The sequence below is a fragment of the Sinocyclocheilus rhinocerous genome, unplaced genomic scaffold, assembly GCF_001515625.1.
Source record: "Sinocyclocheilus rhinocerous isolate Xijiao unplaced genomic scaffold, SAMN03320098_v1.1 scaffold167, whole genome shotgun sequence".
In the NCBI taxonomy this organism is placed as follows: domain Eukaryota; kingdom Metazoa; phylum Chordata; class Actinopteri; order Cypriniformes; family Cyprinidae; genus Sinocyclocheilus; species Sinocyclocheilus rhinocerous.
The window spans coordinates 425,655-440,655 of NW_015634008.1; the positions used below are offsets into that span (position 1 = coordinate 425,655).

Sequence of the window (15,001 nt, forward strand, 5' to 3'; positions counted from 1 at the left end):
GGAAAGCATAACGAAATAGCGCTTTTAGAGAGTATACTCGCCGCGTCAGCACGAGCGCGAAGGTGCACGCAGCAAAAATGACGTGCATATTGAGTAAACGATGGATGGTTTTCAAGTGAAATTCAAGTAAAAGACCGCTTCTTAAACCAGAGAAGGTGAACATGCTGGTATTCTTGTGGGGGAAAAAAAACATGCAAGCACTGTCACCGTTAGTTTTTTACTTTTCTTTTTGTTTTCATTTTTGAAAAATTTGTTATCTTTGCTGTTTACCTCACATTACGCTATGGAGGCTCTCTTTTGTTTTGGTCTTAAAAAAATGAAAGGTGTGTAGATGTATGTAAGCATCGCGAATTCGAAAGTGAAAGCATCCGAAGCCGGCGGCTTAACACAGCAAAAGAGAAACTCCCATTCACAAAATTCAAATCACAAATAATACTACTGATGATAAAGAACGGGTTGAATGTTAACCACTTTCGTTTCCATATAACTATAAACTATGATAAAAGTCCATCAGCATGCATTGAATAATCCCATGTTGTAGCGCAAAAAAAAAATAATTGCGACCAAATCATGTGCTCGTGCGACCAGCTGAGAAAGTTAGTTGCAAAAGAGCGACCAGTGGGAAGAAGGAGTCTGGAGCCCTGGGACATCTGCTGTGCTGTAGTACTTGTCACAAGGAATGATCAAAGACAGGTTTGTACCTCAGAGTCAAAGTCTGCCAGGATCCATGGAAAGACAGGATACTGCATCAGGTCATTATATGACCTGCCAGCCAGTGTGTTGAGATGCATCAGATATTGGAAATTACTGATTTCTCCTCTCTACAAATAAAGAGTCTTTCCTAAGCAACACTGAACAACAGAACAAAACAAACAGACAAAAACTTTAAATGTGAAGATACCGCACCTCCCATCTTTGGGTCACTGACTTCTCGCCGACCAGCGTACTGAGAAGACCTGACCTGTTTACCAAGAAACACGAATATGACCGTTTATTTTAATACATTTGGTAAAGAAACTCTAAAGTCACTTCATAATCTTGTAATATGAGGGTAGCATACCCTTGTTCCACACTGGTGTTGGGACGTTGCCCAGAGACAGATTCGGAGCTGTCGGCTAGTGAGGGAACAACTGCCAGGAACCTAGAAAACAAGATTTGGCTTTATGTAAACTAGTATTTTTCTGAGGTTCTTCTACACTTAAATCACTGTAAAAAAGATAATGGAGGCAGAACAGTCAGACTATTGAAAGTTTTGCTGAAATACACTTACATTCGAAAAGTTTGGGGTCAGTATGATTGATTGATTTTTTTGAAAGGAATACATTTCAGCAAGAATACATTAAAGGGATAGTTCACCCAAAAGTGAAAATTCTGTCATCATTTACTCTCCCTCATGTCATTCTAAACCTGTATGAGTTTCTTTCTTCTGTTGAACACAAAATAAGATAATATGACGAATCTGTTGTGCTCAACAGAAGAAAGAAACTCATGCAATACAATACAAATTTTATTTCTATAGCACATTTAAAACAACTGCCGTGGACCAAAGTGCTTTCCAGCATCATTACATACCATCACACAAACAAAAATTAAAATTAAAAATTAAATCCTGATCACTCTAATCAATTTTAAAAGCTACACTAAAAAGATACGATAAAAAGATAGACTTAAAAGCATCCACAGATGGGGAAGATTTAATGTGCGTTGGAGAGAGAGATGCAGGTTTAGAATGACATGAGGGAGAGTAAATGATGACAGAATTTTTGTTTTTGGGTGAACCATCCCTTTAAGTTGATCAAAAGTGACAGTAAAGACATTTATAATGTTACAAAAGATGTTTAGTTATTAAATGTTGCTCTTTAGAACTTTCTATTCATCAAAGAGTGTTCACTGAAAAAGTGTTCACTGTTTCCATAAAAATATTCAGCAGTCAACTGTTTTCATCAGTGATAATGTTTCTTGAGCTTGATTAGAATCTCAGCATTTTAGAATGATTTCTGAAGAATCATGTGACACTGAAGACTGAAGTAAAGGCTGATGCAAATTCAGCTTTGCCATCACAGGAATAAATTACATTAAAATTATATTAAAACTGGAAAAAAAAGTTTTTAAATTGTAAAAATATTTCACAGTGTTACAGTTTTTACAGTATTTTAATAAAATGTAGCCTCAATAAGCATGAGACGTTTTTTAAAAAGAGTAAAAAAAATAAAATAAAAATCATAGCGACCCCAAACTTTTGAATGGTAGCGCATTTCTTTCTTTTTCTACATCATGTCTCAAAGGGACAAAAACACAATCAAACACATATACTGGGTAAAATCACTCCATGAGCTGCATCTTAATGCAGTCTATTACAGTCGTGTATGAATATGCGGTACACCTGCTCTAATATTGTCAAATTTCACAATGATTAGCCGCCAAAATGGGGAGCTGCAGTGTATGACTGTACACACATTATGAGTGTAATCTGAGAGAAATGTCAGAGGAAGTCATTTAGTTTGTTGACCCTTTCCATTCTTAATTTCTGAGTGTGACAACATCTGACAGAAGAGGGCAAGATTTCATCTAAATTTGTCAGAAAGTGTGGGATTTACAACCAAAATAGAGCTGTTTTGAGCTGACTAGTGGGATGCCGCCTTAAAGAGGCATTAGGGTTGTGCCAATAGATGATAGTATCATGTATCAATGATAGTTAGAGATATCGCCTGTGGCTGATGCCTTTGACGATATCAAGATGATAATAATAATAATAATAATTATTATTATTATTATCATTATTATTATCAGGATAGTATTATTATCTAATTAATATTAGGGCTTATTTGTCACATCATATTTCTTTTTACGCGTTTTTTACAGTGTTGCGCGTTATAACCAATCACACACGATTCTGTTGAGCTCATAAATGCAAAGGCCAATCAGAAGCATTCAGATGAGTCATCGCTGAAACACTGAGTTTCGTTGTTCAGTGCTCGCACTCGATGACTGAATTCTGCTCTCTCGCAGATTCCCACATCAAAAAAAAAAAATGCTGATGTATGTGCGATATAAGTATAAAAGATATAGTATAGCTTGACTGATTATAATGGGAGTGTTTTTTTTTTAAAAGTGCATTAACTCGCTCTAGAAGTCAGGAAGTCAGTGATGATGGTCTTTGATGATGTAAATGTTCTTTGCTCATTTTCTGTAGCTGCTGTTTGAATAACGGAGGAAATGTAAGCATTATAATTAGTAACTTACAATGTTTTTATTAAATTGTTACGTTACACACAAATTCAGTAATATTAAAAAATATTTTATGACATGACATCTATATGCAACTTGACTGGAAAAATATTATATGTAGTTGATGCATTACACTAACATTAGGTTGATTTTAGGCTTATCCTGGAGTTGGTTATGAAACTATGAAACTAAGCAAGTAAATGATTAAATAAACTAGCATGACAATATCGTGTATCGGTGATCTCACAGGCTGATGATAGGACGATATGACTATGAAGCATATTGCCCAACACCAAGAGGCATCAGTGTTTACAATACCTTTGATACACTTTGTTCCGGACTCCTTTTTGGAAAGCCAACAGATAATTTCTTCCATCTCCAGAAAACACTTCTACTGCCATGGGCTGTGAGGAAGAAAGCAAAGCATAGCTTCATTATCAGCATTAACATGAAAGCTACCCAGTGTGTTATCAAGCCAAACGGGTTGTTTGCACACCTGAAGCAGATAGCGACGTTTGTGCACCTCTCTGATGTCTTCGTAAGCAAAGATGCTGCAGGTTCGTTTCAGCTGACTCTTGCTCTGCCGAGCCCCTCGGGGGATGATAGGCTCATGCATACTGCAAATGTCACAAAAACAAGCAGTATATATAAATGCAGTGCAACAACTAAAGCAGTGGTTCTCAACCCGGGGGGCCTCAGCAAAGTTCCACAGAATTACTTAATATATTTATGATAATTAATATATTAAAATAATCTAAAATAACCACAGAATAGAATCACACAATGAACTGTAGGTTAATGTAAAATATCAATGCTTCCAGTTTCTTTTAATAAAAAAAAGTTATAACACAAGCAGCTTTGTTATAATTATAACAGAAATAGAAAAACAGAAAGAACAATGGAATGACAGATAATTAAAACAACAGAAAGATCGATAAAATGAACGATAGAACAATAGAACGATAGACAGATCAAACAAAGAAACGGTAGAAAGACAGACCACTATAATGATAGGTAGAACGTATGACTGATAAATAGATGGAGAACAATAGAATAACAGAACAAACAACAGAGACAGACAGACAGACAGATACCAGATGATCTGATACAAGTGAGCATTTTTCATTTTTTGAAGGGCAAAATACAAAATACAAAATACATTCTTACTTTGCAGGGAGTGTCTCAATGTCTCTAATCTCTCTGGTGACCGTCATGGTGAAGCCGTCGATCACATAGAAATGTTCTTTCCCGAATAAGAGCAGCCCTTCACTGGTGTCCAGACCCTGAACTCGAGCACAGCGGTACATGTGCTGGATCTATAACACACACAGCAAACACATTCTCAGTACATCATTCATATCAATCAGTGCAAATTCAAAACGTAAAACAAACCTAATCGTCCAACCAGACTGATATTACTGATTATTCCCCTCATACTGATGGAGAATAATGTAAGCAGTAAATGAATGACTGTTGTTAGATGATGATCTAATGATCAATTCAAAGCGTCAAATTGGAAAGCTTCTACCCAAAAGACCCAAACTTTCAAAGCCAAATTGTTGTCATGACAACAGTGACTGGCAGCAAAATTTGCAGTTGTTGAACAGTGTGACGAGGATGTTGTGGAGGCAGATGTATAGCTGTACAGTGCTACAGACCTTCTCCCCCTCCTCCAGCAGGCGGAGCAGTGTGGTGTTGTCAGTTTTCTGCTCCTCGTCCATAGCTCCTGACTCCAGCAACTCCTGCAGCTGGTCTTGACTGTCCTCATCAGCTCCATCCGCTGTAGAGCGGGACCGCTTTAAAGGAGCTTTAACCAAACCTAAAACAAAACACAGCACACTCAGTTAATCTATACAATACACTCATTATATTACATGCTCAGTAGTTTCAATAGATAGACAATGAGATCCTTCAGATGCCAGTTTCTTCCATTTAGTTTGAAGAGGTGATAGAATTTCTAGTTACAAGTAATTAATAATTGTATTAATAATGGTACTTGTTTTCTGTCTGCTACATTGGTGAGCAAAATGTAGTACGTGTAACTGTAAAGCTCACTGTACAAAGTATACTTCTGTAGTAGTTTCACAGTATCATGTAATAAAGAGCACTGTCATGTTAAAATGACCTTTGACCCTTGCGATGGTGTCCTCTCCATGTTCAGGCTCCTGCTGTGTGGTCTCTCCCTCCGTGTTCTGCTCTATGGAGTGCTGGTACATCCCCGGGTTCCCTGACAGCAGCCGCATGTAATACTCCTTACTGTCATAGCTTATCGCTCGTCTGTAGCGCACTGGTTTCTGGAAGGATTGAAATGTGTCACAAACTCTTTAATTTAGTTCTTATTAACTCTTCTTTTGGGTTTATATCAATCATGATGAAAAACTTTATAATAAAAAATTCAATCTCGGAAGTCAGTGACAGCCAGAAGAATCCAGTCAGAGGCATGCAAGACACGTGTCCATCACTCCTTAAGAAAATCCCATGCTGACAACTCGCATATAGTACATAATTCATATCTAAACCCAATTTATATTTACCCACAAAGCAAATTTCAAGCATTTAAACACCTTTAGATCAGCAAGTTTTCAAGATCACACATGAATTCAGTCATGCGTCCTAACATTTTAACTGGAACGAGGGCTGTCGCGGTGAAGGAATTTCCCTTGCGGTAATTTTGAGTGGCTCAATAGCGCGGTATGCGGTATTATCACCATATATATAATCTGTGTGTGTATGTGTTACGATCCAACGAGGTCATATTCAGAAACCAATGAAACCGAAACCAAATAGCGTTGAAACAGGAAGTGAAGTAAACAGAAGAGAATGACAAAATAACGGTCCACATAACAGAACATAAACTGTCTTTGAGTGAGTCTTTAAACCGTTCATTCAACTACACGTTCAAAAACGCTGATTCATTCATTCAAAGAGACGCTGTTGAAATCATTTTAACTTTGAGCACGTTAGAAGGCTCAGCTGACCAACGCGTTGATGCTAAGACAGAGATTTGGCTTTCCTTGGACATGACTACCCATTTTCACAAATATATATGACTCGCAAGTAATCGCACATGCTCAGTTGATCTCTCTCTCATTCGTTGTTCTGTTTAGGCTTGTTAAGTGCAAATCTATGGAGTCTCAGTACAAATCAGCATGGCACACATTATGTTATCATTACTAACTTATTTAATATTCAGTACACAGTGTAAAACGAGAGGGGCAAAACCCTATGAAAAAAGAAAACACGCAAAAATTCGCGGTTTCTGCGGTTCTTGCGTCCCTCTGCGGTTTGCTCGTCAATAGCGCGGTATTGCAATATTGCGGTTATCGCGACAGCCCTAACTGGAACTGTATGCAAATTCAAAATATTGATTTTGGAGAGAAAAACAATCTGCATGGTCATGCTGTTTATCAAATTCCTATTAAAATATCTACATACAAATCTAGGAAACTGTAATTAAAGGTGAAATGTATAAATGTATAGAACTGTAATCTGTTTTTTTGAGTGGCCCGACTGGGCCAGATGTAATGAGACTGGCTCAACCAATGGAGAGAGTTTAGGGTGGGGCTTCAGTATCTGTTTGATGAACAATGGAAGATGTGTGAAGTCTTTGAAACAGTCTTTATTTTTGCAGTTCTGTTTGGTGTCAGTAGTGGTGCAGAATTTACTTAATTCAGCTCTTACATTACAACATGAATACCAATTATTATTAGTGAGTTGTAACAGTAACATGCAACATTGTTGTTTGAAAATTGCTCCACTTCACATACTATAATATGGATTATAAGGGATTAGCAAACATGGGAGGGAAGGAGCTGTCCTGAACCTATTTTTCTAGAGGTTTCTCTGTGTATGAAATATTTACAACAGGAATGACAGCAGAGAATACATCTCCAAACAGCGATTTAAGCGTTCTGCGGAGGTGTCAATCCACATACACCTCCTTATCATGTGACAGACAAATGCAGAAGGTCTGGGACATTTTATTTTACAGTTAAGCTTTCAGCAATGCAGCTGTTTGAGAGGGTACAGCAAGACTGTAGCTTAGGAACACTCCAGTTTGTACCTGGACTGGTATGTTAACCACTGCACCCATTAATGGCACCTGAGATTGATTCTGAAAAGGGAAAAATGGGCAATAAGGCAAGAGGAGCATATGAAAGCTTGTGTTCGCATTTAAGGCTTCTTTTGTGCAGTCATTACCATCATATGGCTAATGCTGGCAATTGAAGTTTGAGAGTTCACAAAAGATCAATTTAGAGCAGATTATCAACCATTAGTGCTATACACATGCTGACTTTCACTGACACTATAGGCAAATTCAATAGACTTGTTTCAGTTAATGGGGTAAAATAAGTTTAAAGCCAATTATATAAGTTTATTTTCTATTTCAGGGAGCCAGAATTAGCTAATATACAATACACAACATGTACCTCCTTAAAACTGAAAAAAGAAAGGGTAGAAGGAGCTCCACTAACCTGAGTGCTTGCGTTGGGCTCAGGATCAGGCACGTAGGGATAATGAATGTAAAACATGTCATTCCGAACCATCTTCTTCCTCATTCTACAGGGTCCCTCGGTCATGTCCAACTGAAACTTGTCCAGGTGGGAGCCAATAGGAGGCCCCCAGAGGCCCCTTTCCCGAAGCAGCTCATATTCAATCCCTGCCCACTCATCCATCACATACTTCAGTGCATTCTGCTGCCTCTGTGAGAAAACAAATGCATTTTTGTATCAAAAAATCTTTTTTTGTAGAAGTCATACCACTACGATCAGAACTGGGAAAACATTTATTTAGTGACCCCTCCATTTAAAGCATTTCTCAAATTATTATTGTTCTGAAAGATCTATTTGACTTTTGTATATGCTTGAAATTGAAAGGTTACTACCTCTTGATGTTCCTTGTACTGCATTGCTACCAAGTCTCGGACCACAGCAATGTGCGTGAACATCCACTGAAAGGTTTCCTGTGGACATTCAAAACAATGTGAGGGCAAACTGTCTGTGCAAGTCCATAAGGTTAGCTGTGAAACCATTTCCATGTCTGCGTCAGTTCTTTTGTCAGTTACCTGTGCAGAAAGATTGTTCTTGTTCATTCCACTTTCCTTTTTGCTGCGACGGGAGCCGGTCAGTTTGGACAGACCAAAGTTACTGCTGACTCGAGACAGTTTGGACTGATTCGCTGGGGCAACGGTCTCGCCCCTGCTGATGCATTTCTTCTCATGGACTAGAAGGAAAACAGAGAAGGTTTAACACAGTAAGAGAAACGAGAGTATGGGGAAAACAGCAAAAATCTTTAACAAGAAAAAAATAAGCAGAAGAAAACAAAGACAGTCACAGGAAAGCTGCAAAAATTCAACTATGTGGGAGAATCTGAATGTGATGGAGTAATAAAGTGAAAATTTGAGTGTGTCTGACTAGAAGTTTTCCTCACCCAGGTGGTTCTGCCAGCTTTTAGCAGCAGGTTCCTCTAAAGCAGGTCGAGCAGTGGCAATGTCCACATGTCCTCGGTCATTGACGGGTAGAGACACTTTAAAAATGTCCTCCAGCATTTGCCGCTTACTGTGCATGAGTTCCGTCCACACGCGATTCACCGCCTTGAGCAGCAATTGACGACCTGACAAACACACACACACACACACACCAAACAAAAAGGACAGACTGTTTGATATCAATAATGGTTTTTATGAGGGTTTGTGAAGTGCTTGAAGTATTAAAACTCTATGCTTTAATACACCACACACTTTGTTTCCAAAAATGCCATTAAAAGAGAAAAAGAACAACCTTCGCTAACATCCTGGCTCTGGACATTGTCCGACTCGTTCTCAGAAGGAACCGCGACATGCCAGGTGGTCATTCTGGCCTCTGCCTCCAAACCAAAGCCCTCCACACTACTGTAAGAGAACATGAAAGTGATGTTGGCACAGCGATACAGCACACGATTCTCATACATTTGAAGACCCAAAGGCATTTTGGCCAGTGCTTTATCAGTGCTGCATCATGTGAACATTCCCCAGTCAGTCAATAATATACGTTTGAATGCTAGAACACAAACAGCAAGAATAATGAACTATGATTTCAGCACATCAGATGCTCCAAATAAAATCAGTTGAAGTTATTGATCTTCCTGCATCAGCAGAGCAGAGACTCAGCAGCCTCATTTCTCAGTCTCTCTGAAGCCAAACTTCTGAGTCAGCCTGGATACAGAGCCATGACAACGTAAACCTCCCCCTCAAGTCTCTCACAGTGATTCACAACAGCAGAGGCGCACAATCACAAACAATCCTAAGAATAGGAATTATTCATTTTTCACTGCTCATAAATAATCCCATAAACCCATCCCCATCTATCTTTTCCATCTAAATTTTTGTTTTTATTTTTTTACTGCTCATATACAGGTGCATCTCAATAAATTAGAATGTCGTGGAAAAGTTCATTTATTTCAGTAATTTCCATGTAAATTTATTGCACACTTCAAATATGTCTACCTATCTATCTAAATGTATTTATGTATTTACCTATTTATTAATTTCACACCTCACATGTAATGTCTACCAACTTACCTTTAATCTAATTATTATTTTTTTTAACCAGTCTCTTTGAATCAGAGTCTCTGCATGTCAAATGGAAAAAAGACTTACCTATCCATACCTCTAACATAATACTTCTGCAATAAAACCAAACATCTATAAGCTCTAAATTAAAATAAACCCTTGAATTCATGTAAAGTGCCTGAAAACATTACACGGCCTCTGTGTCTCTCTCTCACCTCCCCGTGTGCAGGTTGATCAAGCAGTGGGCCAGACAAGCCACAAACTCCTGGTCATGGTTGCCGGGTCCCAGCACGAGGTTTCGGTTTACTGTCAGCACACGCAGTGAATCCAGCAGGGTGACCTGTTGTGGGACCGTTTTGTGTGGTCGTGAGAGCTGGTAGAGGATTGTTCGGTTCAGACAATGGTAGATTGAGTCCAGAGACAAACCCTGTGATCGCCGTTTGGACTATTGTAGGACCAAAAAAAGAAAAAAAAGAAAAAGAAAAGGAGATTTGTTGAGAAACCACCAGTCATGTAAGTTACATAGGAATGCTACATACGTCATAAGAAATAAGAAAGGGAGAGAGAAAGAATTGTACATCTAACAGAAAGTTGTAATATAATAAAAGGATAATATTATGTTTAATAATTCAAGTTATGACTTTAAATCAAATTGTGGGTCCTTGTGGTCTTTTTTAAATGTTTGGTAGCTAATACATTTTTGCAATATTTAGTGAAACACTTACTGTGAAATTTTTGAAATGTTTGTTCCGTTCTCATCTTAAAAAGATAACTGTGGTTGCGGTGATTGCTTATTATCATTTGCTTTTAATTGCATTTTAATTTTTAACATTCTGTTTGCTTACATTTTCACTACTGTTCAAAAGCTTGGGGTAAGTATTTTTAATGTTCTTGAAAGAAGTCTCTTATGCTTACCAAGGCTGCATTTATTTGATCAAAAATATAGCAAAAACAGTAAAACTGTGAAATATTATTACAATTTCAAATAATAGATTTTGTCATTTAAATGTAATTTATTCCTGTGATGGTAAAGCTGAATTTTCTGCAGTCATTACTTCAGTCTTCAGTGTCACATGATCCTTCAGAAATCATTCTAATATACTGATTTGGTGCTGAAACATTTTTATTATTATAAATGTTGAACAGTTGCACTGCTTTTTGTGGAAACTCTAAGGTTTTTTTTTTTCTAGGGTTCTTTGATGAACAGAAAGTTTTAAATAATTTATTTGAAATAGATATATTTTGTAACATTATAAATGTCTTTATAGTCACTTTAGATCAATTTAATGTATGTAAATGTATATAACAGTAGCATAAATTTAAGACATCCACTAAAAGTACTCATTTGTAAGCAATGTTCATAATTAAAATGACAAAGTAGACAATATATGTCCAAAAAATTATATAAAATACTTGAAAAAAGTCACACACTCCACCAAAAATCATATGCGAGATGAAAGTTTACTGAGAAGAGCAAGGCAAACGTTTTGGTCACATATAGACCATTTTCAATGCCAAGCTTACAAATAACTATATAGCAAGACAATTTCCTTAGTCTTTAGGGACATTATGACATTGTGTACAATTGGAAGTTAAGTGGGGAACCTCCAGTGTGCGATCACAGGATAGAGCTCACCTGGGTGATCAGCTGAACTATGAATTCCACCACAAGCTTGGACTCTTTGTTGAACATGCCCTGCCACAGCTTATCCACCACACGCTGGGTGAAGTAGAAAACATTGTTGACCAGGATCTGGTAACTTCCTCCTGTCGTTATTGGCAATGATGCCTCCTCACCTGTTGGAGGACAGAGACACACACATGAAAGATTTGCAATTTTTAGCTGATATTGTGTGAGGATGATTTAAATATTTTGTTGGATGAACAATGAACTTTAAGGGACATCAGGGAACTTCAGAAACACTGAGAAACACTAAAATATGGTCAGTCAAGACATGTCTCACCATGCCATGACAGTTTTTACCAGGGCTGTGCACAGACTTTTTCAAGACCCCCCCCTCCCTCCCTTAATGACAAATGAAATAACACAAAATAATAGTCTCAAAAGCTTTAGATTTATTCACTATTAATAACGATGATGTTAGCACCATTTATAAATACAGATGTTGCCAACCCTGAAACAACATACAGAACTACCATATTTTGCTATAAGTTTGATTGCATCATGTAATAATTGCTGTTAATAGTGTTCATCGTCTTTTTTATTACGTCTTAAATTGATTTTTCCGTACATTTCTGCCATATGTACATTAATTGACAGTCACCACTGATAAGCTACCACTAAATATTGTAGAAAATTAATTTGCTGTAAAGTTGCTTTGCAATGATTTGTATCGTGAAAAGCGCTGTAGAAATAAACTTGACTTGACTTTTTACATATATTGTGACTCTACATTGACATCAAAAACCACACAATTTGGAACAAAATGAGGGGTGGGGGTAAATGACAGCATTTTCATTTTTGGCTAAAGCACTGTACCAAAGCATTTCCCTGAACTAAACCTGATGATTGGGATGCAACTAACCCAACAGAACATCTGCTGCCAGAAGCTGCTCCATCACACTGTCCAGGATGTAGGACTGAAACTCCTTCTGCTGGGTTCTGGTGGAGCGCTCTGGTGCGGCCTAAATACACAGAGCAAAGTTAGTGTTTCTGCCCAACAGATGGACACTCCCACATTAGCTTCTAATTAGCAGCATGCAAAGCGCTGCAGGACGATAGAAAAGAAAGCTAGAACGACACGCATTACAGAAATTCTGTAGCTTCAGGTAACATCACTGGCAACAAAATGAAATGTTCATTTCGAGTAGATTTCTGAAATGATCTCACCTCTAGCAGAAGATCAATGATGGGGGTCTGTTTGCTGGCAGGTGTCATGCACAGGTTGTCCATGATGAGGACCCTCATGAAGTCAAAGACGTACTTCTTGGCTGGGTGGTTGGTCAGGTAGGTTTTATTGCCTACATTACAGTATTCTGACTGGCTGCGGTTCATGCCTGTATCCGTCACAAAGGCTTTGAACTCTTCTGTGGGAGAGCTTGCTTCATCATCCAAATCACTCACCTTAAGGAAAACAAGACATTTTTCATCTACACAACCAACTGCGACTTGAACATCAAAAGGACAAATTCTCAAAGGCCTGAGCACCCAAAAGCCAGTTACAATAACAAACAAAGAGAACAATAGCATACCATTTCAGAGTAGGGCCGTATATTGAAGGGGAAAACTGTAGCAGCAAGTGTACACAGGAAGTCCGGGCTGTGCCACATGGGTGCCAGATCTGGGATGTTGTGATAGAGGTAACGGAAAAACTGCATGAGAGTGATGGGATATTCTCTCAGCCAGGAACCCTCTTCCTCTGATTGCCAAGGCTGCAGGTTAGATAAAGAGAAATATCAAAAGCTATGTCAGCTTGTGCTGTGAGCTTATTTAAAGGGCCTGCGGTCACAAGAATAACCTGTATTTCTTGGTCTCTGCAGTGAAAACAATTCATCTTAACATAATACCATTTTAATCTTTTATTTTTCACTTTGAGCACCAGTTTGTCACTAATTTGCCATTTCATTTCGAATTCTTCATCAGCTGATAGTATAAAAGCTTTGATAAACTACCAAATGACAACAATCATCCCAATGCCAGCAGATGCTCCTGGGACACATATTTCTGAGGCATGGTGGCTTGGAGACTCACCAGGTTGAGCATGCTGCGCAGCATGGCCAGGAGCAGGAACGCTGCTTCAGTGCACATGTTGTGAATGGAGCCCACCACTGTAGCACTGGAGGCTGGGACGCCAAATATAAACGTCCAGATAGAGTCCAGGTCAAACTGTGTGAGGAGATGGGTACAACTCAATAATAATTCATTAATTATTATTATTATTAAATGTATATTATACAATTTATTAAACTGCATTAAGTTATTATGAAATCTAATTAAATCATAATATTAACAAATTATTCAACAATAATTGTGTGGTTTAAAAAGTAAAAGAATGCCTTTTAATGGTATAAAAAGTAAAAGAGTGACACTTTAATGCTCTCACAGGAAACAGTCACAAGGGCAGATGGTAAACATTTATATAAAGCATGCATGAATGAATGGATGATACAGCAAAGAAATTTTTTTGAACAGTATTATAGTTAACATGGAGTATGTCACCTTAAAAAACAAGTTTTGAGATCACATTGAAAATGTGGGATTTCAAATCCTATTTAAAATTGTAATCAAAGTTTTAGGATTTAAAAACAAAAAACAAAAGAAAGAAAGAAAGAAAGAAAAAGAAAGAAAGAAAGAAAGAAAGAAAGAAAGAATATGATGTAAAATGGATTTAGATTCTGCACTATTTCTAGGTCACTAATAATATAAGCAAATTGGTGAAACTGAGCATGTGAAGTATTTTCAATAGTGTCTCAGAGATGTGGAGCATGATATGGATTGTGAGATCACACATACAAACAAAGACACAGTGAAGACATTCAAGTTTGATTAGTAGGGAAAAAAGGTTTGCATACTGACATGTACCTGCAGGCTGTCAGGCAGCTCTGTGATTGGTTGCTGGAGGAAAAGGGCCATGAGCATGAAGTAGATCTCTGGAACGTTGGTGTGTTTGGGCAGTAGAGTTTGCAACACAGGGAATCCTGGGAAATGGCAGGCATCTCGGTTGATTTCACGCACCGTTGACCTGCCCCCTGCGCTGCGGCCCACATTAAAACCTGAAAGGAGGTACAAGCAAAAAATAAAAAATAAAAGCCCCACAAATCATTTTACAATACTAAATTTTACAATACTAGTTATTATTATTATTATTATATTGTTATACTGTATAATTATAGTTCCTTTTTAACTTAAAAAGCATGTTCACCCAGAACAGTGCCAATCTTATTAGTGAGCACAGAGTCTGTGTGGTCCAGCCAGCCTCCTCCCGACAGGCCCTCTTTAAACCGGCTCAGGATGGATTGGTTACTCATCAACACCACCAAGATTAAGAGAGCAGCCGTCACTGTGCTGGAGTGAATGTGTTCTTCCATAAACATCAGCAACCAATCAAAACCCAAAGTGCGCACAAGCTCTTCACAAGCCCTGCGGGAATTAGCAGAAAGAAAAATTTAGTGGTGGGGTGATTAATATAAAAGTAAATCTTATAAATTTGGTTTATAATGTTTTACGTTATGAGGCTTTATTTACAGACAATTAAATGGTGC

At 37.9% G+C, this 15,001-nt stretch overlaps 1 protein-coding gene across 1 annotated transcript in view; it reads right to left on the reverse strand.

Annotated features, from left to right (window-relative positions):
* Nucleotides 1-15,001, reverse strand: part of LOC107744871 (WD repeat and FYVE domain-containing protein 3-like) — a 76,498-nt gene that overhangs the window by 21,697 nt on the left and 39,800 nt on the right. The window contains 22 exon segments of the mRNA XM_016558689.1: nucleotides 702-821; nucleotides 907-961; nucleotides 1,061-1,141; nucleotides 3,547-3,632; nucleotides 3,725-3,845; nucleotides 4,396-4,544; nucleotides 4,887-5,047; nucleotides 5,354-5,522; nucleotides 7,292-7,342; nucleotides 7,704-7,931; nucleotides 8,114-8,191; nucleotides 8,294-8,451; nucleotides 8,659-8,841; nucleotides 9,009-9,118; nucleotides 9,994-10,223; nucleotides 11,415-11,575; nucleotides 12,325-12,424; nucleotides 12,630-12,863; nucleotides 12,992-13,171; nucleotides 13,491-13,625; nucleotides 14,316-14,512; nucleotides 14,662-14,879. Of these exon segments, the coding sequence (XP_016414175.1) occupies nucleotides 702-821; nucleotides 907-961; nucleotides 1,061-1,141; nucleotides 3,547-3,632; nucleotides 3,725-3,845; nucleotides 4,396-4,544; nucleotides 4,887-5,047; nucleotides 5,354-5,522; nucleotides 7,292-7,342; nucleotides 7,704-7,931; nucleotides 8,114-8,191; nucleotides 8,294-8,451; nucleotides 8,659-8,841; nucleotides 9,009-9,118; nucleotides 9,994-10,223; nucleotides 11,415-11,575; nucleotides 12,325-12,424; nucleotides 12,630-12,863; nucleotides 12,992-13,171; nucleotides 13,491-13,625; nucleotides 14,316-14,512; nucleotides 14,662-14,879 (3,205 nt within the window).